The sequence below is a fragment of the Camellia sinensis genome, chromosome 1, assembly GCF_055761805.1.
Source record: "Camellia sinensis isolate YWXY chromosome 1, ASM5576180v1, whole genome shotgun sequence".
Classification (NCBI taxonomy): domain Eukaryota; kingdom Viridiplantae; phylum Streptophyta; class Magnoliopsida; order Ericales; family Theaceae; genus Camellia; species Camellia sinensis.
The window spans coordinates 31,443,639-31,467,921 of NC_138961.1; the positions used below are offsets into that span (position 1 = coordinate 31,443,639).

The 24,283-nt window shown below is 37.2% G+C and overlaps 1 protein-coding gene across 5 annotated transcripts; it reads left to right on the forward strand.

Moving 5' to 3' along the window:
• The first annotated feature begins 301 nt into the window (after positions 1 to 301).
• Positions 302 to 22,300, forward strand: LOC114268605 (Tetratricopeptide repeat (TPR)-like superfamily protein). Of its 5 annotated transcripts, none has more exons than XR_003631306.2 (8): positions 302 to 597; positions 694 to 789; positions 1,353 to 1,425; positions 19,412 to 19,473; positions 20,821 to 20,902; positions 21,013 to 21,172; positions 21,870 to 21,930; positions 22,053 to 22,300. XR_003631306.2 is itself a non-coding variant. In XM_028209793.2 (7 exons), the coding sequence occupies exons 1-7, from the start codon at positions 379 to 381 to the stop codon at positions 22,102 to 22,104; spliced, it is 645 nt and encodes a 214-aa protein (XP_028065594.2). In that variant the 5' UTR covers positions 302 to 378; the 3' UTR covers positions 22,105 to 22,300. The 5 variants fall into 5 exon arrangements, 3 of the variants coding, with proteins under 3 accessions (XP_028065594.2, XP_082731772.1, XP_082731764.1); XR_003631308.2 differs by having other exon boundaries at positions 1,353 to 1,380; XM_028209793.2 differs by lacking the exon at positions 21,013 to 21,172.
• The last annotated feature ends 1,983 nt before the right edge of the window (positions 22,301 to 24,283 follow it).

The following is a 24,283-nucleotide window of genomic DNA, read 5'->3' on the forward strand; positions in this document are numbered from 1 at the left end:
AGAAAATTAAAATTTTATTCTCAAACCCTAAAGTTTTTTTTGTAATTTTCTCAAATTTTTGTTTTCAATTATTTTATTTTTTATTTACTTTTTAAAATCTGTCTAATTTAATAAAGTTTTTTTGGTAATTTGCTCAAAAAAATGTTTTTCCAATTATTTTATTTTTTATTTACTTTTCAAGCCTGCCTAATTTAATAAGATTTACAAATAAAATTTTAATTTTTAATTAAAAACAAAAAGAAAAAAGAAAAAAGAAAAAAAAGGCAACTAGTCGTTATTCACAAACTATTTTGCGTCTTCATAAATGGATAAGCATACATTTGTATTATCCATAAAAGTTGAAGAGAGAGAGAGAGAGAGAGTTGGGTCTCTCCATCAATGGCACTTCTCAACGTCTCGTTCTCTTCCAAACTCACTCCAAAACCACCTCTCTCTCTTCCCAAGCCTCATCTCTCACACCCACATTTCTCTCCTCTCTCCCTCCAAACCCCTCCTCAAAACCTCCTCTTCTCTCTCCGCGAATCGGTGGCAAAGGCGGGCTTTCTCGCCCTTCTCTCTTCCTCGCTCTTCTTCGTCGATCCTGCACTTGCATTCAAGGTAATCGAACAAACCCTCTCTTTCAATTTGTCTCTTTCTATTCCAATTTTTTTAATTTTGTGGAGGTTTGAAATTTGATGGTTTTTGATAAATAAGGGTGGAGGTCCATATGGTTCTGAAGTGACGAGGGGTCAGGATCTCAGTGGAAAAGATTTTAGCGGGAAAAGTTTGATCAAGCAAGACTTCAAAACGGTAAATACATTTATCCAAATCCTCTGTCTCTGTGTGTGTGCGCATATAGTGCACTGAATTACATGGGTTACCCACTATTCTCTGTCTGTTTCTGGGTTTGTGTATAAAAGTGTTGGGGGAAATTGCAAATAGATGGACAGTCATAAAATAATTGTACTACAAATGAGAATGTTTTGGGACACTTACCAATCAGTAATATTAATTAGACTTGTTTACGTATGTGCTGATTGATAAATTTATCACTTAAATTTATTTATAAAAACATGAGAGAATGATAAATTTATCAATACTATTTAATGGGTAACAAGTTTCAATAGTAGAAACTATTGATAATTTACCCAATGTTTTTTTCATGCAACTCTGACACACAGTTAGAGTTGCACAAAGTATAAGAATGAATTTGTACTACACGCATAGGAGAGTTGCATAGTCATGAAAATGAATTTTTTTTTTTATCACTACTCCACTGAAATGCAATTTTCCCTAAAGTGTTTGCTAATTTGTTTCAGTTAATATTGAGTGTTTGCTAATTTATGTGTAAAGTGTTTGCTAATTTGTTTCAGTCAATATTGAGACAAGCCAATTTCAAAGGTGCAAAGTTACTAGGAGCTAGCTTCTTCGATTCTGATTTAACAGGTTTTTGTTTGTTTGTTATATAAATTTCAGATTGGCATTTCATTGAGTAGGCTTATTTTGTATTGGAATGGAGTCCGGAAGCTGGATTTTTTGAGATGGGTCAATATTTCATTTGAGTTTTAGTTCTTGAAATTTGCGATTGAGTTTAGCACATCCCTATTCCGTAAATATATGCCTCTCATTTGGCAAGTCTCTTGATGAAGATTCATTATGCCTCATTCTAATGATTTTATTTTCTTTACCATGTTACTGGGGGGGGGGGGGGGGGGGGGGGGGGGGGAAATCCCTGTCATATCATCTATTATGGTTCCTCCCACTTGGAAGCTCGTTATTCATTCTCACTATCGTGATTTGTGTATGTTTTGTTGCTTGTCCTCTTTCTGATTAATGCAACTTTACTTGAATGGTTAACATAAATTAAGCATCAATGTTTTGGATGGATTCATAAATTTGATCAAGGTGCAGTAAATCAGGGAAAATAGAAAGTTCTAGTTTGAGAGAGGGGGGGGGGGGGGGGGCGGCTATCAGGGATGTTAATTGCAATAGGAAATGAAATTTTTGTTAAATAATGATAAAATAAGCTTAGCATTGTGTGCAAGTCTGCTTTCCTAGAATGTGAGGTGAACTTTCATGTGTTCCCATCGAGGGGAAAAAAAAAAGAGGATGTATTTTAGTCTTTGACTCTTGTTATTTAAAGAAGTTGTTATTGACACATATTCTTAAGAGCATGCCAGTTTCATATGTACTTCAAAGATGCCGACTTGGCTTGTGTTCATTATAATATTCAATCAAGTTATAAGTAGATCTTTTGTTCTTTGATGCAAAATTATTCAACTAGAGAAACTTGTATATTTTACAAAGGCATAGAAATGGAATATTGGGGAGCAGCTCAATTAATCATGTGAATGGATGTGGGGTTTCCATTAATTATTTGGGTTTTCAAAAATTTAAGTGTTACTAATAAATATGGTCTCTTTTCTTTTCGTTTTTGGGGTGGTTGTATGTGCAAATTTGCCTATCTACGGTTCAGTAGCTGAGAAGAGAATGATGGGTTGGTGACTGGCACATCTCCATCTATTATCACTTGGTTCTCATATGCAGACATGGAACCAATTGTTTGCTGAGTGTGCAACAGAAGAGCTCTTCTTGGAGCAATAGAAGAGCTCTTCTTGGATCAACAGGAGGGCAACTAGATTGGTCATTTTTTGTCATATTTTGTCCATTTCCTTGGCCTATTTCCTGCCTGGCCATTGAATGGCCATCAGCTAGGTTGTCTTGCACTCCTTCAAGCCCACCTTCCAGCTCTGCTACCACATGTCCCATCATGGAGCAAATTTCCTCCACTATGATCTCCATAACCGCTGGTAATTGCTTCTTTGCTGTAACATTTTTTTCTCTTACACATTTCTTTGCACACAAACCACATGTCTTGTCTTACTTGCATGCCTAACTCCATGACTTGACACCTGGGCCACCTTTGGCCGCATCTCACTGCATTATCAGAGGAATCGACAAAAAAAACTGCATCTGTCACATCTGCTCCTTAAATGGCTTCAACTGCCACTTGCTCTGCATTCTGGGGTCCAGCCCCCACTGTAAACTTATGGTTTTCACTCCTAGCATCCCTTGGATCAACCTTCTGTATTTGTTATATTTATTATACAGAGAAGATAAATTTTAGTGCCAACAATGGTTTGGGTCAAATCGACAGACGTGATTCGATAGAGAAATCACAATTTCACAAACAACTACAGACCAAGTGACTGTGGTTGGTGTTCTATGTCTTGACAGATTCAAGGACTTCTTTAGAGGTTGTAATGCGAAGAAACAAGTATGAATAAACTGAAAATCGATTGAAGAACAAGTAAACTTACCATTTAATTACAAGAATTAAATTACAAGTTCAATGTGCATGACAATCGATGAAGGAAAATTTGGCCATAGAGGTCGAATTATAAACAGACTATTCCTAATTACAGAAGCTATTGCTAACTAAGTTAAATTACTCCTAATTCCACATGGGTTGTGAATTTGATTGAAGATCTTATTTCCTTCGAATTTTCAACCTTTATGCTGTTGGCTTTGTTACTTCTCTGCTGCCATGTGTCCCATCATGGAGCAAATTTCCTCCACTTCCTGCATAACTGTCCATGATCTCCATAACAGCTGGTAATTGCTTCTTTGCTATAGCATTTTTTTCTCTTACACATTTCTTTGCACACAAACCACGTGTCCTATCTCACTTGCATGCCTAACTCCATGACTTGACACCTGACCCACGTTTGGCCACATCCCACTACATTATCAGAGGAATCGACAGAAGAAACTGCATCTGTCACGTTTACTCCTTAAATGGCTTCAACTGCCACTTGCTCTGCATTCTGGGGACCATCCCTCACTGTCTATGAAGCACAGGTACTCCAAAAATAGTGCCGTACATGCACTGGGTACTTATCGGGTGTGGGTACGCGTACCAGTACGGCTGCACGCGTACCGGGTACGACAAAAAGTGGTCGGGTACGTCTGCCTCAGTCGGGTATGACATAGGTACGGCTCGGGTACGGAATGGGTACGCCGATGGTGCGTTTTGGGTACGACGGGGGCAGAAATCAAATTTTTTGAAAAATTGAGGGGTACCGGAGCAAAATTAAGAAAAATTAAAAAAGAAAAAATGTATATACGAATTTGCCCTAATCACCTCGTCTTCGGCTTCGACATTTGCCCTAATCTCATCGAAGCAAAGAGGACTTCGACCATCACTCTCCTTCGACTTCGACTTTTGCCCTAATCTCATCGAAGCAAAGAGGCGACTTCGACCATCACTCTCGTCTTCGACAGCGACTCGACCATCACCCTCGTCTTCGACAGCGACCATCACCCTCGTCTTCGACTTCGACCCAGAGACTTCGGTTTCGACCTGCAGAGAGGTATCTCTTCATCTTTATTTTTATTTTATTTTATTTTTTTGTTTCTTCTTTTCTTCAGAGGTATAATCTGATGTTAATAAATTATAACACAAAAAATCATATTTAGAACAAAAAAATTAAAAAAATTAGAACCAGGTTATTCAATCATATTTAGAACAAAAAAAAAAATTAGATCAGAAAAATTAATAAATTAGGAAATAATCATAAATATTAATAATCATAAATATTATTTTTAATCATAAAATTAGATCAACAGAATGTTAATAATAATCATAAATATTATTTTTAATCATAAAATATTATTTTTAATAATCAAAAATATTATTTTTTATGCTTATAGGAAAATGAGTTCATCAAGCAGTTTAGGTTCATCTGCTGCAAGTGCTTCTGCTCCTTCCATTGATCAATCTGGAGATGAAAATGCTCCTCTTTGGGGCTATGTTACAAAATTAGTTAAAAGGGGAGAAGGAGGAAGTGGTAATACAAAATTTAAGTGTAATTTTTGTAACATTGAGTACCAAGGGTCATATTCTAGAGTTAGAGCCCATTTGTTGGTTATGTTGAATTCAAATATATTAATATTTGTCGTTTAGTTTTATAGTTCTCTTTTTAGTTTTGATATTTAACTTCAATTTGTAGGTTGGATCTTTTAACCATAATTATAAAAAATAAAAAAAAATCGGCGTACTGCAGCCGTACCCGTATCCTATTTTTTTGGGGTTTTGCCGTATCGGCGTACTCGTACCCGTACCGTACTCGTACCCGCACGCGCACCCGGGCCCGCACGCGCACCGCACCCGTGCTTCTTAGCCCACTGTAAACTTATGGTTTTCACTCCTAGCATCCCTTAGATCAACCCTCTGTGTTTGTTATGTTTATTCGATAGAGAAGATAAATTTTAGTGCCAACAATGCTCCCCTCATTCAAGACAAAAAGATGTTTTATGTTTTGAATGAATGTCAAAAATGACAAAATAAGGTTTTGGACACTTATATATTTGGGCAATTCATTTAGGCTTATAAAAACAGACCCACATATTAAAGCCCAAATACTTATAATAACACTTAGCCGATAAAATTCACTCAAAATATGAATTCAAAAGGCCCAACCGTTAAGCCCAATTGTTAGTAATAGGCCCAAACTCAATCAGGAGGGTCCACCATAAGCTATTTGACCGTCAGAATTCAAATCATCACTTCACTACTCTCATTTCCTCTGTTTTACTCTATTCTTCGCCTCTTCAAACTTTTTCTACTTTGAAACCCTTTTTGCGCACCCTAATGGCACCTAAACGAGCTCAAACCAAAGGAAAGAAACAAGCAGAAACACCGCCTGTGCAACGTTTTCCACCTGAGTTCCAGCAACTATTTCGCCAACATATTTTTCATAGCTACATTATTCCTCGCAACAAAACCTGTCCAAGGGGAATTAGGTTCAAACTTTTTTGCTAAAATCTCTCATGAACTTACCCTTTATTATCCCATTGCAGATACTGAAGTGATGCTTTTCAAAAAAGCGAAGCTAACCTGGAATCAGTGGCATTCGAGCCCTAACCCCTCACGCTCGTGGCAAAAACCAGTGTTTTTTAAGGCGAAAAGCGAACCGAGGCGACAAGGTCTCCTAACGCCTAAGCACGAGGCGACAAGGCGAGGCGACCAGAAAGGATATTTTTTTAAAATAAATGGTATAGACAAATATATAAATATTTTCAAGAACCATCATGCAGTTATCATTCCAAATACTAAAGAAATTAATTCTATCCAACAAGCAATTCAATGTTTCAGTATAAAGAAATTAAAGAACATATTTTAACGACATTAAAGAACATAAAGAAATTAAAATAGTTGAAATTAATTGAATTAAAATAATTAATTGAATAACCAGGAAATTAAAATAACCAGGAAATTAATTGAATTAAATTAATTGAATTAAAATAAACAAATTAATTGAATTAAACAAATTAATTGAATTAATTGAGTAACCAGAAAATTAAAATAACCAGAAAATTAATTTTATTGAATTAAATTAATTGAATTAAAATAAACAAATTAATTGAATTAATTGGATAAAAATAATTAATTGAATAATCAGGAAATTAATTGAATTAATTGAAATTTTAACACAGAAGAAAAAAAATAATTGAATTAATTGAAAAAAAATTAATTTTAAAATAATTGAATTAATTTTAAAAATTAATTTTTGCGAATTAAAAATTAATTTTAAAAATTAATTGAATTAATTTTAACAGGTTCGATAGTGTTCAAAGAAGAACACTGTGAAGTCGAAGGGAAGAATAGGTGAAGTTGAAGGGAAGAACAGGTGAAGTCGACAGTGAACAAAGGAGAAAGGAAGAAGAAGGAAGAAGTAGGAACTCACCTCGGAACGACGTCCGAAGAAGGAACGAAGTCGACGAACGAAGACCCAGATGCTTCGACTTTGGAAGAAGAAGACCTAGAAGACCTAGACGTCGACGAACGAAGTCGATCTAGGGTTTGGACTTCTTATTTAGTAATTAACTTTGTCGATGAAGGGCCCAGATGATTCGAACTTAAATCAGGCCAAAATCTGATGAAGCGTCGCTTCTCTTTGCCTCGCGCTTCATCGCCTAAGCCTCGCTTCAGGCGCTTCTCCATCGCCTCGCCATTTCGCCTCGCCTCAGGGTGCATGAAGCGCTGAAGCCTCGCCTCGCCTCGCTTAGCGCTTAGGCTCGTCTCTGATAACACTGGCAAAAACCAAATCCTAATTGGAGACTATGGGTTCATCGCATGATGGTATACAATATTGACCTTTGGAGAGCTCTTGGCATCTATGATCCCATTCGATTGTCAACCTTAACCCTAGACATGGACAAATGGGCTATTGGTGCCGTAGCCTGCTTTTGGTCTCTGTCCTGCATTTCCCTCATTTTAAAGTTTGGTATGATTTCTCCTACTGTCCTTGATGTTGTACATTTGGCTGGCCTTCCTATTGCTGGCTAACATATAAGTGCGCTCTTAACTCCCAAATCAGTAGTCCCATTTGATACTGACCTTAGTTATGGGAAATTCTAAACCAAATACCAAAAATTTTCTGATGAGCCCACCAACGAAGAAAGAACAGCCTTTTACTTATTGTGGCTCTCAATACTTTCTATGTGTCCTAGGCCTAAAAATCACCAAAGAGTATTTGACCCTTGCCACTTGTATCCAAGAAGGCACACAACTGGCCTTTGCCCCTTTCCTTTTGGGCACACTATACAAGGGTCTTTTCTCTTTAGTTGATAAAGAGATAGATCATAACTGTGGAGGTCCTTTTTGGCTCTTTGAGGCCTGGCTTTATGCTTATTTCCCTGAAATTAGGCTTACCACTCAAACCCCTTACTTCTCTCCCTGGGAAAGTTATGCTGAATTCTTCTTATCCTTTCGACCAGTTTCATCCAATTCATTTACTAAGGTGTTCATTATTCTCTTTAAACTGCCTATCGATAGAGACTCTCAACTTTTTATCATTTTTCATACCTTTCATTTCAACTCCACTGGACTAACATATATTAATGCCGTTCTTCAAACATTAAGTGACACTTGGAGTAAAAAACAAAAAGATTTCTGGGCTCAAGTCCTCACTCCTAGATACATTCTAGTGGGTGGATCCATCTCTACCAGTAAACTTTCTAATTTTTGTTGAACAACAGAGATGCCTAAGAGTAAGTCTTGCAGAGGAGTAACTCTGGGTTGCTACAATAAAGAATTTAAGTCAGTGATTAATTCAACTGTGGAAAATAAACTACTTGAATATATGTTACCTCTATTGAAGGTGTAATAGAAGTCTGTTGGGCAAGTTGGAAGTGGCCACAGCTGCCCTTGTTTCAACTTGGTCTGATAAGGGTGCATCTAACTGGTAAAGGTGGATGAAATGAAGATACTGGGATAGAGGTAGTAGGGAAATGAATAGATTGTGTAAGCACCTCATGAGGAGTTCTCATGTCACTTGAAGTTGATTCATTATCCAATACCTCAGTATCAGCTCTGTCAATCTCATTCCTTTGGCTGTAGAATGAAATATGACTGTCCTGAGGAATGTTATCATTTTGTTCAGAGACAAGGTCATGGATAGGAGAACTTCTGTCGACAGTAGCTGTATGGTTGTCAGGATTGTCAGTTAAATCAATTGGGTTTTCTCTGACATAACCTGAGTCAATTGTAGGTTCTCTGGCATGGCTAGGGGCTTCTAATTCTTCTTAGGAAGAGGCCACATCAGGAAAATTGATGATCTCATTTGTTCCATGGTGTACTCCTAGGAAAGGCCATTAAGTCCCCTAGGGCTATCCCTTGAGGAATATCAGCCAAAAGTTGTGCCAATTCAGGGGCTAGTTCTCTTAGGCCTACCCTCTCTAAGCCAAATCTCTCTGGGCCACTTTGTTCTTCCCGAATGCTAGTCTGTTCTTCCTGAGTGAGCTGGGGATTCAGATGCCCTGAGTTTGTTGGAGGAGAAGGCATTTTGGTCTGGTCTTCAGGCATAGAAGGGGGATTGATCTGAATTTTAGACAGCTTTTCATTCTTAGGCATAGAAGAGGGTAGAATGGTCTTGGTCTCAGGCAATCTCTCAGGAGCAGAAGGAGATGTAGTTGGAGAGAGGTCTTCTCCTCTTGTATGATTGAAAGTATGTCTGAAAGAGAAGAGGGAGATTGGAATAAGGTGTCAGTACGATTAAACATAATGCATATTGATTTAGTAAAAGTTTGAATGAAAGCTATACCATTATTGGAAGAGAAGAAGAACTGCTAGAAGAAGATGATGCTGGTGTAGCAGGAGCTGTGATCTGAGGAGGAATTGGTTGTTCTTACCTTCTTTTTGACCTCCTCTCAAGGGCAGCACCACCCTCTAATTAGGGCTTAGAAGATAGAATTTCTTAGATTTCTTCTTGCCTACTCTTGGTCCTCTTCTCAATCTCTATACCTTGGCTGTAAGGTATGAATCCTTCACAACTAGTGGTGTTTAAAGGATTGCCTTTGGGTTTCTTTGGTGGGTTCATTGGAGCTTTGCCTTTGTCCCAAAGAGCTGGATCAGCCTGGGCAGGCATCTCTATGGCCAAAGGAGTAAAATGGCTAAGTGAGTATCAACACAAACTCAAAAGTAAACAGTGTGCATAAGGAAAGAAAAGGGGAGGTAGAATTACCAATGGTCATCTCTACTCCTCTCCTATTGTCTGGATGCACATTCCAAAGACAAGCTTGAAGATCTTCATCAAAGATCAAAGCACCCATCAAAGACCACCATTTAGTGAACTTGTGGTAGTGTAGGGAGTAGTCTGACAGTAGTAAAAACTAAATTGATCAAATAGTTCTGATTTTCAACCAGCAAGTCTTTCACTTCTTGGGAGATTTTGAATTGAATTCTGGATCCTACTTGCTCATGGATGGTAGGATGCAAATAAGGACAAGGGACAGTTTGATATAGTCCCATTTGCCTGGCCTATTGGCAAGGATTATAGCTTTCGAAACTACAATTAGAAAGTTTATTGGTAGAGATGGATCTACCCACTAGAATGTATCTAGGAGTGAGGACTTGAGCCCAGAAATCTTTTTGTTTTTGTCTCCAAGTGTCACTTAATGTTTGAGGAGCAACATTAATATATGTTAGTCCAGTGGAGTTGAAATGAAAGGTATGGAAAGGGATGAAAAGTTGAGAGTCTCTATCGACAGGTAGTTCAAAGAGAATAGTGAACACCTTAGTAAATGAGTTGGATGAAGCTGTTCGAAAGGATAAGAAGAATTCAGCATAACTCTCATAGGGAGAGAAGTTAGGGGTTTGAGTGGTAAGCCTAATTTTAGGGAAATAAGCATAAAGCCAGGCCTCAAAGAGCCAAAAAGGACCTTCACAGTTATGATCTATCTCTTTATCAACTAAAGAGAAAAGACCCCTGTATAGTGTGCCCAAAAGGAAAGGGGCAAAGGCCAGTTGTGTGCCTTCTTGGATACAAGTGGCAAGGGCCAAATACTCTTTGGTGATTTTTAGGCCTGGGACACATAGAAAGTGTTGAGAGAGCCACAATAAGTAAAAGGATGTTCTTTCTTCTTTGGTGGGTTCATCAAAAAATTTTTGGTATTTGGTTCGGAATTTCCCATAACTAAGGGCAGTATCAAGTGAGACTACTGATTGGGGAGTTAAGAGGGCGCTTATATATTGGCCAGCAATAGGAAGGCCAGTCAAATGTACAATATCAAGGATAGTAGGAGAAATCATATCAAACTTTAAAATGAGGTAATTGCAGGACAGAGACCAAAAGCAGGCTGCGGCGCCAATAGCTCATTTGTCCGTGTCTAGGGCTAAGGTTGACAATCGAATGACATCATAGATGCCAAGAGCTCTCCAAAGGTCAATATTATATACCATCATGCGATGAACCCATAGTCTCCAATTAGGGTTTGGTTTTTGCCACGAGCGTAAGGGGTTAGGGCTCGAATGCCACTGATTCCAGGCTAGCTTCGCGTTTTTGAAAAGCATCACTTCAGTATCTGCAATGGGATAATGAAGGGTAAGTTCATCAGGGATTTTAGCAAAAAAGGTTGGACCTAATTGCCCTTGGGCAGAGGTTTTGTTGCGAGGAATAATGCAGCTATCAAAAATATGTTGGCGAAGTAGTTGCTAGAACTCAAGTGGAAAATGTTGCACATGTGGCGTTTCTGCTTGTTTCTTTCCTTTGGTTTGAGCTTGTTTGGGTGCCATTAGGGTGAGCAAAAAGGGTTTCGAAGCAGAAAAGGTTTGAAGAGGCGAAGAACAAAGTAAAACAGAGGGAATGAGAGTAGTGAAGTGATGATTTGAATTCTGATGGTCAAATAGCTTATGTGGACCCTCCTGATTGAGTTTGGACCTGTTACTAACAATTAGGCTTAACGGTTGGGCCTTTTGAATTCATGTTTTGGGTCAATTTTATCGGCTGAGTGTTATTATAAGTATTTGGGTTTTAATACGTGGGTTTATTTTTATAAGCCTAAATGAATTGCCCAAATATATGTGTCCAAAACCTTATTTTGTCCTTTTTGACATTCATTCAAAACAAAAAACATCTTTTTATCTTGAATGAGGGGGGCATTGTTGACACTAAAATTTATCTTCTCTGTCGAATAAACATAACAAATACAGAGGGTTGATCCAAGGGATGCTAGGAGTGAAAACCATAAGTTTACAGTGGGGGGTGGACCCTAAAATGCAGTGCAAGTGGCAGTTGAAGCCATTTAAGGAGTAGATGTGGCAAATGCAGTTTCTTCTGTCGATTCCTCTGATAATGCAGTGGGATGTGGGTAAACGTGGTCCAGGTGTCAGTTATGGAGTTAGGCATGCAAGTGAGACAAGACACGTGGTTTGTGTGCAAAGAAAAGTGTAAGAGAAAAAAATGCTACAGCAAAGAAGCAATTACTAGCGGTTATGGAGATCATGAGCAGTTATGCAGGAAGTGGAGGAAATTTGCTCCATGATGGGACACGTGGCAACAGAGAAGTAGCAAAGCCAGCAGCATAAAGGTTGGAAATTCGAAGGAAAGAAGATCTTCAATCAAATTCACAACCCATGTGGAATTAGGAGTAATTTAACTTAGTTAGCAATAGCTTTTGTACTTAGGAGTAGTCTGTTTATAATTTAACCTCTATGGCGAAATTTTCCTTTGTCGATTGTCATGTACATTGAACTTGTAATTTAATTTTTGTAATTAAGTGGCAAGTTTACTTGTTCTTCAATTGATTTTCAATTTATTCACACTTGTTTCTTCGCATTACAACCTCCAAAGAAGTCCTTGAATCTGTCAAGGCATAGAACATCGACCACAGTCACTTGGTCTGTAGTTTGTGAAATTGTAGTTTCTCTGTCGAATCACGTCTGTCGATTTGATCGAAACCAGAATTGCTTTGGCTTTGTTGGCATCCACTTCTATCCTTTTGTGGTGCACTAAAAAGCCCAAAAACTTTCCAGCAGATACCCTAAAGGCACACTTTAAAGGGTTCATTTTGAGTTTGCAAGTTCTCATCCATTGAAATGTCTGCTGCAAATGTTCCACACGTTCATCAAAACTGTCAGACTTGATGGCTACATCATTTATGTAGACTTCTAAATATTTCCCAATCAAATCATGGAAAATAAAATTCATTTCCCTTTGGTATGTTGCTCCTGCATTCTTTAATCCAAAAAGCATGACTATCCATTCAAATGTCCCCAAAGCACTAGGACATCTGAAGGCTGTCTTATGTGTATCTTCTAGGTTAATAAAAATTTGATTATACCCAGCATGACCATCCATAAAGGACAAAATCCTGCTTTTGGCTATTGAATCCACTAACAGTCAGCCACTGGCATAGGATATTCATCCTTAGGAGTTGGTAGATTTAGATTTCTAAAGTCTATTCTGACCTCAGATGATCCACTAGCAAAATTACTTATGTTCACATCAGTAGGAAGCAAGTCATCAACGAATTTCCCAATAGCTTTTAGTGTCCTAGAAGGAAGAATGTTAACAATGGCTCCATTATCAACCAACACCCTTTCCACTAGCACCCCCTCTAAATAAGCTCTGACATATAAAGGCCTTAGATGCCCGATGAGCTTATCCTCTGGTTTTTGCAGCACAACCTTCTCTCCATCGACAGACCTAACCACCTCAATTGACTTCAGTGGCTTGGTTTATGTGTCAACCACTGCTATCTGAACTGCTGGTTCAGTCAGATCTTCAACATTTCCTGCCAATTCATCTGGTTGGTTTGGCTTGGTTTGAAACCTTTGAGGGATGGCCATAATCATGTTACACTTCTTGGATGGAGGTAAAGAACCAAAATGAATAGCGGCCAGCTTTTCTCCAAAGTCACCATCAGAACTATCTGTCTTGACTTCATCTTCTTTAACTTCCTCATTAATATTCATGCCATCAGTGACCATTTCCTGATCTTGATCATCCTTCATTGCCACATCTTTCTTAATACTGTCATCTTCATCAGACATTAGATGTTTCTCCAATTCTTTCAGCTTCCGCCTCAACAAAGACTTCTCAGAGAGTTTCCCAACAGGTCTGTCATCTGTCTTTTCTGGCTCCATCTTCCTTTTCAGAAGCTAAACTGGTTGACCTGGATGGGCTCTAGAAGTTGAACCCTTCCCTTCCCTTCCTCCAGCAATAAGACCAATCCATCTCTAGTCCGTAGTAGATCCTGCCTTCCAGCTGGCCTATCACCTGTAGCCAAGGTTCTGAAAAGCGGTTGCGGTCGCCGTAACGGTGGCGGTGACGCGGTTGCGGTTGCGGTTGCGGTTGCGGATGCGGAATGTAAAGGCCATAGCATAAGGGTTGCGGTAATTGGAACCGTGAATTTTTTTATTTTTCGCACAATTTGAATAAAACTTAGCGATACACAAATTTTTTTTTCCATAATCATATTTATTGGGTTTTAAAATAAATATTGATCAATTTTTATAAATTTTTAAGTTTGATCTAATATATTTCATATTTTTAAATCACTATAAACTGAATTTTCTACATTTTATTTTAATAATTAATGACTTTGTATTATACAAAAAATCAATCACTAACTATTAAATATAAGATTAACAATGACAAAAGTAAGAGAATAAATAAAAGCCTAAATATATATATATATATATATATATTAATCAAGCCAAATAGGTAATGACCACACTTATTATTATTATTATTATTTTCAAACAATATATAGATAGACACACACAAACAAAATGGTTGAGTGATAGCAGCTGAATAGAATAGCATAGGTCTTACAACTTCAACAAATCAATAATATGTTCTTCATCTTCCCTATTCTCTCTCTCTATCTCTTGTTCCTCCATCTTCCCTCTTCTCTCTCTATCTCTCTTTCCCCATTTTCAACTTTTTTTTTTTTGTGTGTGTTTTTTCGAAAGAAGCAATTCGGAACTGTTACGTAACGGTGCGTAACAGGCCGTTACAGCTGTTACGACACCGTTACGACAGCTATAGCAGCCGCTACGGCCGATACACCTGTGAATCTCAATCATACTGCAAAAGCGGCCGTAACGGGTGGCGGTAACTACCACAACCGTTACGTAACGGCGTTACGTAATGGTTGCGGCCGCTTTTTAAAACCTTGCCTGTAGCTGTAGACATCATAGCATGGGATCTCCTTTGTTCTCATTTTCTGACTTCTTGTTTCTCCCATTTGTCTCCAACCAATCATTGGGAACTTTGGGTGAGACACTCCTTGCCACCCTAGATGAGATGGTACTGGAGACTTCACCATCCTTGGTTGAACTGATTGTATTTCTGGCCTCATTCTTGGGCAATGATGTTGCTGTTGAAATCCTCCAAATGGTCTTACAAACTGTTGCTGCCCTCCATATGGCCTTCCAGCCTGTTGATGACAACTATATGATGGACCAGACTGCTGTTGCTGGCCACTATATGGCCTAGTCACAACCCTTGGACTTCCATAGGGCTTAGCACCCTTGTGTTGTTTGAGCATAGCCCTCACATTGCTTGATTCACCAAAACATGGATGAACAGGAGCTTCTTGGAATAAAAATGGAGCATCATCCTTGCCATAGTTCTCTGCAGGACTAAATATTCCCGGGTCTACCCCATCATAGAATAGACAATCATTATCAAAAATTTGCAAATCACCACTACCCATAGTGTTAAACTTCAGGCTAACATCCTTTCCAATTTTTTGAATTCCATTAATCACAATGGCCTTAGCCTTTTCTTTATCAGTACCACACTTGAAACAAATGAACCTCTCACTAGGTTCTTCCTGAACTCTTTTCCCTTTTATTTCTTTTGCCATTTTCTCCATTCTCTCCTTGTGAAGTTTTTCTAACTCTACCAAAAGAACTCTAGGGTCTTTTCCCTTTTTCTTCTGATCATTTGACTGAAAATCAGTTGCTACCATATTGATTTCCATAATATTAGGAAATGGATCACCATCAACTGCCATGACCCCTTTATCTTTTTTAGCATACTTTAACATTCCCTTTTGAATCAAATCCTGCACGCAATTACGAAATGTAACACGGTTATTAGTGGAATGCCTGAAAAAATTATGCCACTTACAATACTTCTTGTCAACCCTGTCCCCTCTTTGGGAATGTTGTGGCCTGGAGTCAAAGTTAAAAATTTATTTGCTAACAATTCATCAAATAATGCATTTGCTTTTGATAAATCAAAAGAATACTGCCTATGTGATACAGCCACATTCTTTTTGGCTCTCTGTGTTGTTGGCATACTTACAGGTTTGTAAGCTTTCCTTAATGTTTCACAAACCACAGGTTTTTTACCTATTACTTGAGCAACATCTATGTCAACATCTATGTCAATGTCAATATCAATATCAAATTCTGAGAATGGCCTCATAACTAGTTGCCCTTGAAGATAACTCAAACAGGTCTCTAAACATCATGCCTTCAAACTTTTTCCTAAGTTCAAAGTGTAAACCATTCTGAGCTAACCATATAACTTCTATTTCAGGCATGTACACATGACATCTATTTTTTGCTTTCTTAAACCTATCGATGTACTGTTCTGCACTCTCTCCTTGCCTTTGTTTAAATTTTGACAAATCCACCATTGTCACTTCAGGCTCAGTTCTAAAGAACTGGGCATGAAACTGACTCTCCATTTCTTGCCAAGTATGAACAAAATTTCCTAGCAAGTTAATAAACCATGTAAATGCCACTTTTGATAGAGAATGAGGAAAGAGTTTTAGTTTTAAATTATCATCATTACCAGGTTCTCCACACTGGAGGATGAACCTGCCTACATGTTCTATAGTTGACTGTCTCTCTTCTCTTGTAAACAAAGTAAACTTAGGAATCCTGTAGTTTCTTGGAATGGGAGTTGTTTCCACCCATGGAGGGTAAAGACTCCTAAACATTGGTCTATTTGGCCGTCTTAGGCCTGGACCATATATTTCTTGTATGATGTTCATTATTTGCTGCCTATTATTAACTTGAGGGTCTAAATATTGCTGCTGTTGTCTCCCTCCTTGAACTTCTGGTTGGAAGTAAGGAAAAGGAGGACCAAGCCCTCTAGGCCTTGGATGCATTATGTTAGGTTCATAATAGGGTTGTTGTATGACATGTTCCTGAACATTCTGAGGCCTTACTTGATTCATTGGCCTATTTCTTTGTTCCTGATAACCAAGCCCATCAAATGCAGGAATACCATATGCAGGAGTACCATACACTTGTGGCCTTAGTTGCCCCCCAGGTCTATTTCCCATATTATTTAAGTTATGATTAAACACTGAGTTTGTGGGGTATTCTCTTTCAAACACAAGATTTTTAGTCATTCCCTCCTCATATCTTTCTTGGAATGTGGGAGGTTTATAAAATGACATAGGTTCATTTACATTTTCATGCTGTTGAGGGGTCGCGGGTGGTATAAATTGTGCTTTATTTACCTGAGTCTCATCTCCAATCCTTTTTGATTGGCTGGGCTTGATGTTGGCTCTCTTAAACAATGCCAACAAGTCATCTATCATCACTTGGTTCTCATATGCAGATATGGAACCAATTGTTTGCTGAGTGTACAACAAAAGAGCTGTTTTTGGATCAACAGGAGGGCAACTAGATTGGCCATTCTTTGCCATATGTTGGCCATTTCCTTGGCCTATTTCCTGCCTGGCCACTGAATGGCCATCAGCTAGGTTGTCTTGCACTCCTTCAAGCCCACCTCCTTCTCCGTCTTCAACCCTTTTCTCAAGATCTTCAAAGACTTCATGCTGTTTATTCTTAGCCATCACTCCAAATTAGACAGGTCCCATTGGGTGTGCCAAAATATATTAGCAAAAATCTGGTTTGGGTCAAATCGACAAACATGATTCGACAGAGAAACCACAATTTCACAAACAACTACAGATCAAGTGACTGTGGTTGATGTTCTATGCCTTGACAGATTCAAGGACTTCTTTGGAGGTTGTAATGCGAAGAAACAGGTGTGAATAAACTAAAAATCGATTGAAGAACAAGTAAACTTGCCACTTAATTACAAGTTCAATGTGTATGACAATCAACAAAGGAAAATTTGGCCATAGAGGCTGAATTATAAACAAACTACTCCTAAGTACATAAGCTATTGCTAGCTAAGTTAAATTACTCCTAATTCCACATGGGTTGTGAATTTGATTGAAGATCTTCTTTCCTTCAAATTTCCAACCTTTATGCTGCTGGCTTCGCTACTTCTCTGCTGCCACGTGTCCCATCATGGAGCAAATTTCCTCCACTTCCTACATAACTGTCCATGATCTCCATAATCGCTGGTAATTGCTTTTTTGCGGTAGCATTTTTTTCTCTTACACATTTCTTTGCACACAAACCACGTGTCCTGTCTCACTTGCATGCCTAACTCCTTAACTTGACACCTGGGCCACGTTTGGCCACATCTCACTGCATTATCAGAGGAATCGACAGAAGAAACTGCATCTGCCACATCTGCTCCTTAAATGGCTTCAACTGCCACTTGCTCTGCATTCTGGGGTCCATCCTCCATTGTAAACTTATGGTTTTCACTCCTAGCATCCCTTGGATCAACCCTCTGTATTTGTTATGTTTATTCGACAGAGAAGATAAATTTTAGTGCCAACAATGCCCTCCTCATTCAAGACAAAAAGATGTTTTTTGTTTTGAATGAATGTCAAAAAGGACAAAATAAGGTTTTGGACACTTATATATATGGGCAATTCATTTAGGCTTATAAAAACAAACCCACCTATTAAAACCCAAATGCTTATAATAACACTTAACCGATAAAATTGACGCAAAACATGAATTCAAAAGGCCTAACCGTTAAGCCCAATTGTTAGTAACAGGCCCAATTGTTAGTAACAGGAGGGTCCACCATAAGCTATTTGACCGTCAGAATTCAAATCATCACTTCACTACTCTCATTCCTTCTGTTTTACTATGTTCTTCGCCTCTTCAAACTTTTTCTGCTTTGAAACCCTTTTTGCTCACCCTAATGGCACCTAAACGAGCTCAAACCAAAGGAAAGAAACAAGCAGAAACATCACCTGTGCAACGTTTTCCACCTAAGTTCCAGCAGCTACTTCGCCAACATATTTTTGATAGCTGCATTATTCCTCGCAACAAAACCTCTGCCCAAGGGGAATTAGGTCTAACCTTTTTTGCTAAAATCCCTGATGAACTTACCCTTCATTATCCCATTGCAGACATTGAAGTGATGCTTTTCAAAAAGCGAAGCTAGCCTGGAATCAGTGGCATTCAAGCCCTAACCCCTTACGCTCGTGGCAGAAACCAAACACTAATTGGAGACTGTAGGTTCATCGCATGATGGTATACGATATTGACCTTTGGAGAGCTCTTGGCATCTATGATGCCATTCAGGGGATCAGGGATGTTAATTGCAATAGGAAATGAAATTTTTGTTAAATAATGATAAAAATTGCTTTGCATTGTGTGCAAGCCTGCTCTCCTAGAATGTGAGTTGAACTTTCCTGTGTTCCCATCGAGGGGGATAAAAAAAGAGAGGATGTATTTTGAGTCTTTGACTCTTGTTATTTAAAGAAGTTGTTATTGACACATATCCTTAAGAGCATGCCAGTTTCATATGTACTTCAAAGATGCAGACTTGGCTTGTGTTCAATATAATATTCAATCAAGTTATATGCAGATCTTTTGTTCTTTGATGCAAAATTATTCAACTAGAGAAACTTGTATATTTTACAACGGCATAGAAATGGAATATTGGGGAGCAGCTCAATTAATCATGTGAATGGATGTGGGGTTTCCCATTTAATTATTTGGGTTTTCAAAAATTTAAGTGTTACTAATAAATGTGGTCTCTTTTCTTTTCTTTTTTGGTGGGTTGTATGTGCAAATTTGCCTATCTACGGTTCAGTAGCTGAGGAGAGAATGATGGGTTGGTGACTGGGACAATTGTTTATTTTATTTTTTTATTTTATGAAAATTGAACACAATTTAGTGCATATATGTTGCGGTTTTGCCTGATTGTTTTCACTGTTAAATTTAGCTATTATGTGACTCACGAATTTTTATACAATAAGCTTTCACATTGTTTTTATTGTTTATCTTGTGATTCAGGGGCTGATCTTTCTGATGCTGATCTCAGAGGTGCAGATTTTTCCTTGGCAAATGTGACAAAGGTTATTTTTATAATAATGTTTGATGCTCAGTTCAATCTATGTGAAGTCTTTCCACAATTTCTTTGTCTTGTATTTGCTTTCTGAAAAGTAATTTATCTAGATTTACATAATCCATTTCCTATGAATCAAATTATAGCAACTACATACAATATTTTGACGTACTAGCTGTTAGGCTACCTAACATACAACCATCCTTCTTTATCCGGGCTTGGGACCAGTTGTATAAAATATTAAACAATAAGAATGACACGGGCGGGGTTAGGTTGGGCAATAAATATAAAAATTTAGATTGAATTTTACTCTACTTGGGTTGTGAGTTTGGTTGGAGGCTTCACTGTCCCAAACAACCTTTTTGGGATATCAATCTATACAGCCTTTGTGGAGGTAATTACTAGATGTCCTTGCAGTGATTAACAACCCAGGTCCGTAAAATGAATTGTGTCCCATGGAGATTTACTGCTTTCAGCTGGGCTGCACACCCATGGGAGGGATTGCAAATCCTTGAATTGTTGGTCCCATTTTTGTCAAATCACGAACTGAATCGTGAATCATTAGCTAAACTAGTGAATTGTGTATTGTAAGATTCACTTGATTTAATATAATATAATATAGAATTTATATACATATAAAACCAAGCAACCATGATAATCTTCCCTGGGGTTATGAGAAAATTAGAATGACAGGAACATCCTATGTGCCTGGGCTTTTGACATGGTCACATAATTTTTCAACACATGTATTCCACTATGCAGGGTTGTACTTGGATTTTACACAACTAAGGCCTTCTAATGTCAGCAGATTGAATTCGGAACAATTCACTGTGTCTGATTTAGGCCTCGTTTGGGAACAAGCTATTTTAATAACTTTTTGTTTTTTTGACTGAAATATGAGGTAAAAGAAAACTAGTATGTTTGAGAATAATTTTTTAGCTTTTTACGAAAAAATGTGAAATGAAATAATTTATAAAATAAAGAAATAGGTAAATTGACAGTTTTGCCTTTGCAACAGTCCGTGAATTTGTACTCACCTGACCTTTTGTCAGGTGAAATGAAGGCGCTGATGGCACTAGACCAAGATACGTTGTGGGACTCTGACAATTTTTTTATTCCGAAAAAATCCTCATCAGTACTATTAGACTTTTAGGCTAAAATCTTGGGATGGTAGGCTTTTATCAACCCACATGATTTCAAATTGTAGATTGGTTTGTAGGATAAAATGGTAGGATTTTTGGTTTTTTTAATGACTTTTTTGAGTTTTAGGCTAAAATCACGGGATGCCAAATGCGTAACCACTTTTTCTATAGGTTGCTGCTATGCTCTGATGCATGTATAAAATACCTTTCTGCAGGCAAATCTGAGCAATGCTAACTTGGAAGGAGCACTAGCTACTGGTAACACATCTTTCAAGGGTTCAACTATAACTGGTGCTGGTATGTAGAATCATCACTTAACAATGGTTCAAGAAGTTAGAATGTATTATACACCATACTAACAAAGATTTGTGTTTCAGAAGACTAACCTAGTTAGTATACTCTTATAGGTTGGCTTGATCCCATAATGTTTCCATTGCCTCTACGGCTCAGATTTCATGAGATTTCAGTTTCTTTAGAAACCCCAGTGACTGGAAAACTTTTGAGTTGGTGTCTTTGTTGGCTATGCTTCATGACTTTTCCTTGAGACCAAATGTCAACGCTAAATTGGTGTGGTCTCTTCATTCTTTAGAGATCTTCTCATGCAAGTCTTTTGTTTTTTGACATAATCATTGATAATCCCATTGTTCATCCTTTCTTTCATTATAAAAGAATTTGGAAAGTAGGTGTGCCTCTTAAAGTAAAGATTTTCATGTGAACTTGAACTTTGGCTCATGGAAATGACACTTCAAAAAAGGATTCCTAATCGCATTCTTTGTTTTCAATGGTGTATCATGTGTAGGAGAAGTAATGAATCATTGGATCATTCATTCTCGCATTGTCTCGTGGTATATATATATATATATATATTGTAATGTTCTGGAGTCGGTTCTCTTTGGAAATTAAATCATCCCCTGGTATTTTTTGTGGCATTTGAAAAACAGTTGTATTTATAGCATTATTTTGTTCCTCTTTTTTATTTTTTTCCCTATAGATTCATGCCATTCCTGATCACTTGAAGAACCATGGTTAGGAATCTAACAATCCCTTTCAACTATCACTCACATTGATGAGTCCCTCCCAGCTTTTGATTTGCTTTTGCAAGAGTTGAATGATCCAGACTAAAGAAGGGTTTTTTGAGCATAAGATGTGAAAATCAAATGGAGTGATTTTTTATTTCAATTGTATATCAATATGCACCGTATGTGGTTTTTAGCTTCACTTGTCAGCTTTACTGCAAGATCTGATCTGTCATGTATGTGGTCAGACTTCACAGATGTGCCTCTGAGAGATGATCAACGGGAATACCTTTGCAAAATTGCTGATGGGTAATATATATATATATATATATATATTTTCTTTGTATGTTTTTGAGAAACAAATCTATTTTTTGTAACACATTATCTTGATGTGTTTGTTTCATTCATACTGAAATGAATATTATGTTCAGGGTGAATCCAACAACTGGCAATGCAACACGAGAGACATTGTTTTGCGAATAGTACATTTTTGTTTATTTGTTTTTTGAAGTATACGACTGTTGGTACAATAGAATGAAGTGGGATTGCTGTGCCTGTAGAGCCTATTGTTTTACTCGAGTTTGCAATAATCTATTCTATAATGTGAAGATGTAATCAACAGTACCATTCTCTTTCTTATCCATTATTTAAAGAGCCAATTTGTTTTTGTTTTTTTAAATTATTATTTATTATGAGCACTTCTCATAATTTGATTATCAATAAGGTGAACTGGCACAGAAGGTGTGTTTGGTTTTAATTTTTTGAATTCAGTTTTTTGGAAATTGTGTTTTTTTTTTTTAGTGAATATTTTTAAAATTTTAAGAAATTTTTTTATATTTTTTTAGATGCACCTTACTTTAGCAGTACTCAACGGATATTTTGATATGTCTAAATCAACAGAACCGAATAGATTCGTTGCATTTTGGATCGTTGCGTGATGACGATCGAACGGTTGTGGATTGATTTTTTCCAATCCGTTTAGTTTTGTATGAATACTAGATTTGAGATTCCTTTGGCCGCATCTGAATTGTCAAACTACGATTATCTTTAGTAATTTGTAAAATTTTGTATTTTTAATATATTTAGATATTTTGTTTGTCTTTTCAATTGAAAAAGAGTTTATATGTTCTATTGTATTTTCAATTTGAAAATCTTTTTATCAAATGACAAGTGTTGATATTTGGTATTTTTGTATGAAAAATATGGGTTTTGCTAGAGTCATCAAATGATTTGCCAATTTTTTTACTAAACCTCTTACATGGGTATGGGATTTACACACATATAGATTTGTGTGGGTGCCATACCCCATGTGAGAGGTTTGATAAAAAAATTAATAAATCATTTGCGGTATATAGCATTTTTTGAAAAATATAAGACTTAGTTTTGTAATTTTTTAAAAAAAATCAAATTAAATAATTTTTGAATAAAAAAAAGTAAAGAAATAGTTTTGAAAATGCATAACAAGGTTTTAAAAAACAGCCACAATTATTATGTAATCACACGTTACGGCTGTTTTATCGGTGTAATGAAAATTAACATATGCAATGGCCATTTTAGTGTTATGTAACAGTTGTAATGGTATCGTAACGGTTGTAATGGTCTGTTAAATATCGTTATATCCTTTTACAATATTGTGAATAGTTTACTTTTTTCAAAAAAAAAAAAAAAAAAAACAAACAAAAGTTCTCAAAAAAAGAACAAATACTCAAGTGATCCCAGTCAAAAAAAAAAAAAAAATTTCTTGTATGACTTTTTTCTTTATAATTGTTTTTTAAAAAATTTATGACACAATTTTATTTTATAATCCTTTCATTTAATAATTGTGAATATTTTTTATTCAGTTAGTTTAGGTATTGGTAAAAAAATAATTTGTACCCATTTAAAATCAATTATTCTTAAAATCATTAACTATTGAAATAAAATGTAAAAAACTCATTTTATAGTGATTTGAAAATATAAAATATATTGGATCATATTTAAAAATTAACAAAAATTGATCAATATTTATTTTTGACTCGGGTAGGCCCATAAAGGACATAACCCACCGTTTAGGGCCTAATACATAACTCAAATATTAAAGCCCAACGTCGCTAGAGCTCAACATGGCATTAAGAACCAATAACATCAAAACACGTGGCAAGAGAAGGACAAGCCACATAAGCAGATAAGGATCCTGCAAAATTATTGCACTTCACATCAGCTATTAATGAAGGCCCTTACAGCATTTATTGCGATAAGCCCTCCCCGTTGAGACAGAATGGCCTCACCATGAGCAAGGCAAGCTAGAGCATAGATTTTCGGTTATGGCGACAGGTCGGAAGGGACAACTAAATGATCACGAGAGGATATAAACAGACGTCGAAGACAAGAAGAAGGTTAAGCTTTCTGTCTCTAATCTATCTCTACATTCCGCATCTCTTTCTAACTTGCTCGTCAGAGTGTTCGCTGGGGGACTCCCCGTTCCCCGTTGAACTCTCGTGCAGGTTTTCTGGTGGGCTTGGTACCTCGGGCACTAGTTAGAGAAGTGTGGATCAACCTGACCCGTTCCATCTGGAACACGCTGTATCATCAGTTGGCGCCGTCTGTGGGAATCCTTTTTGCTCCGCGCGTTAGTTGTGCTCATTGTCACCGGAGACCCTTTCGCGATAATCCCTTCCTGCCA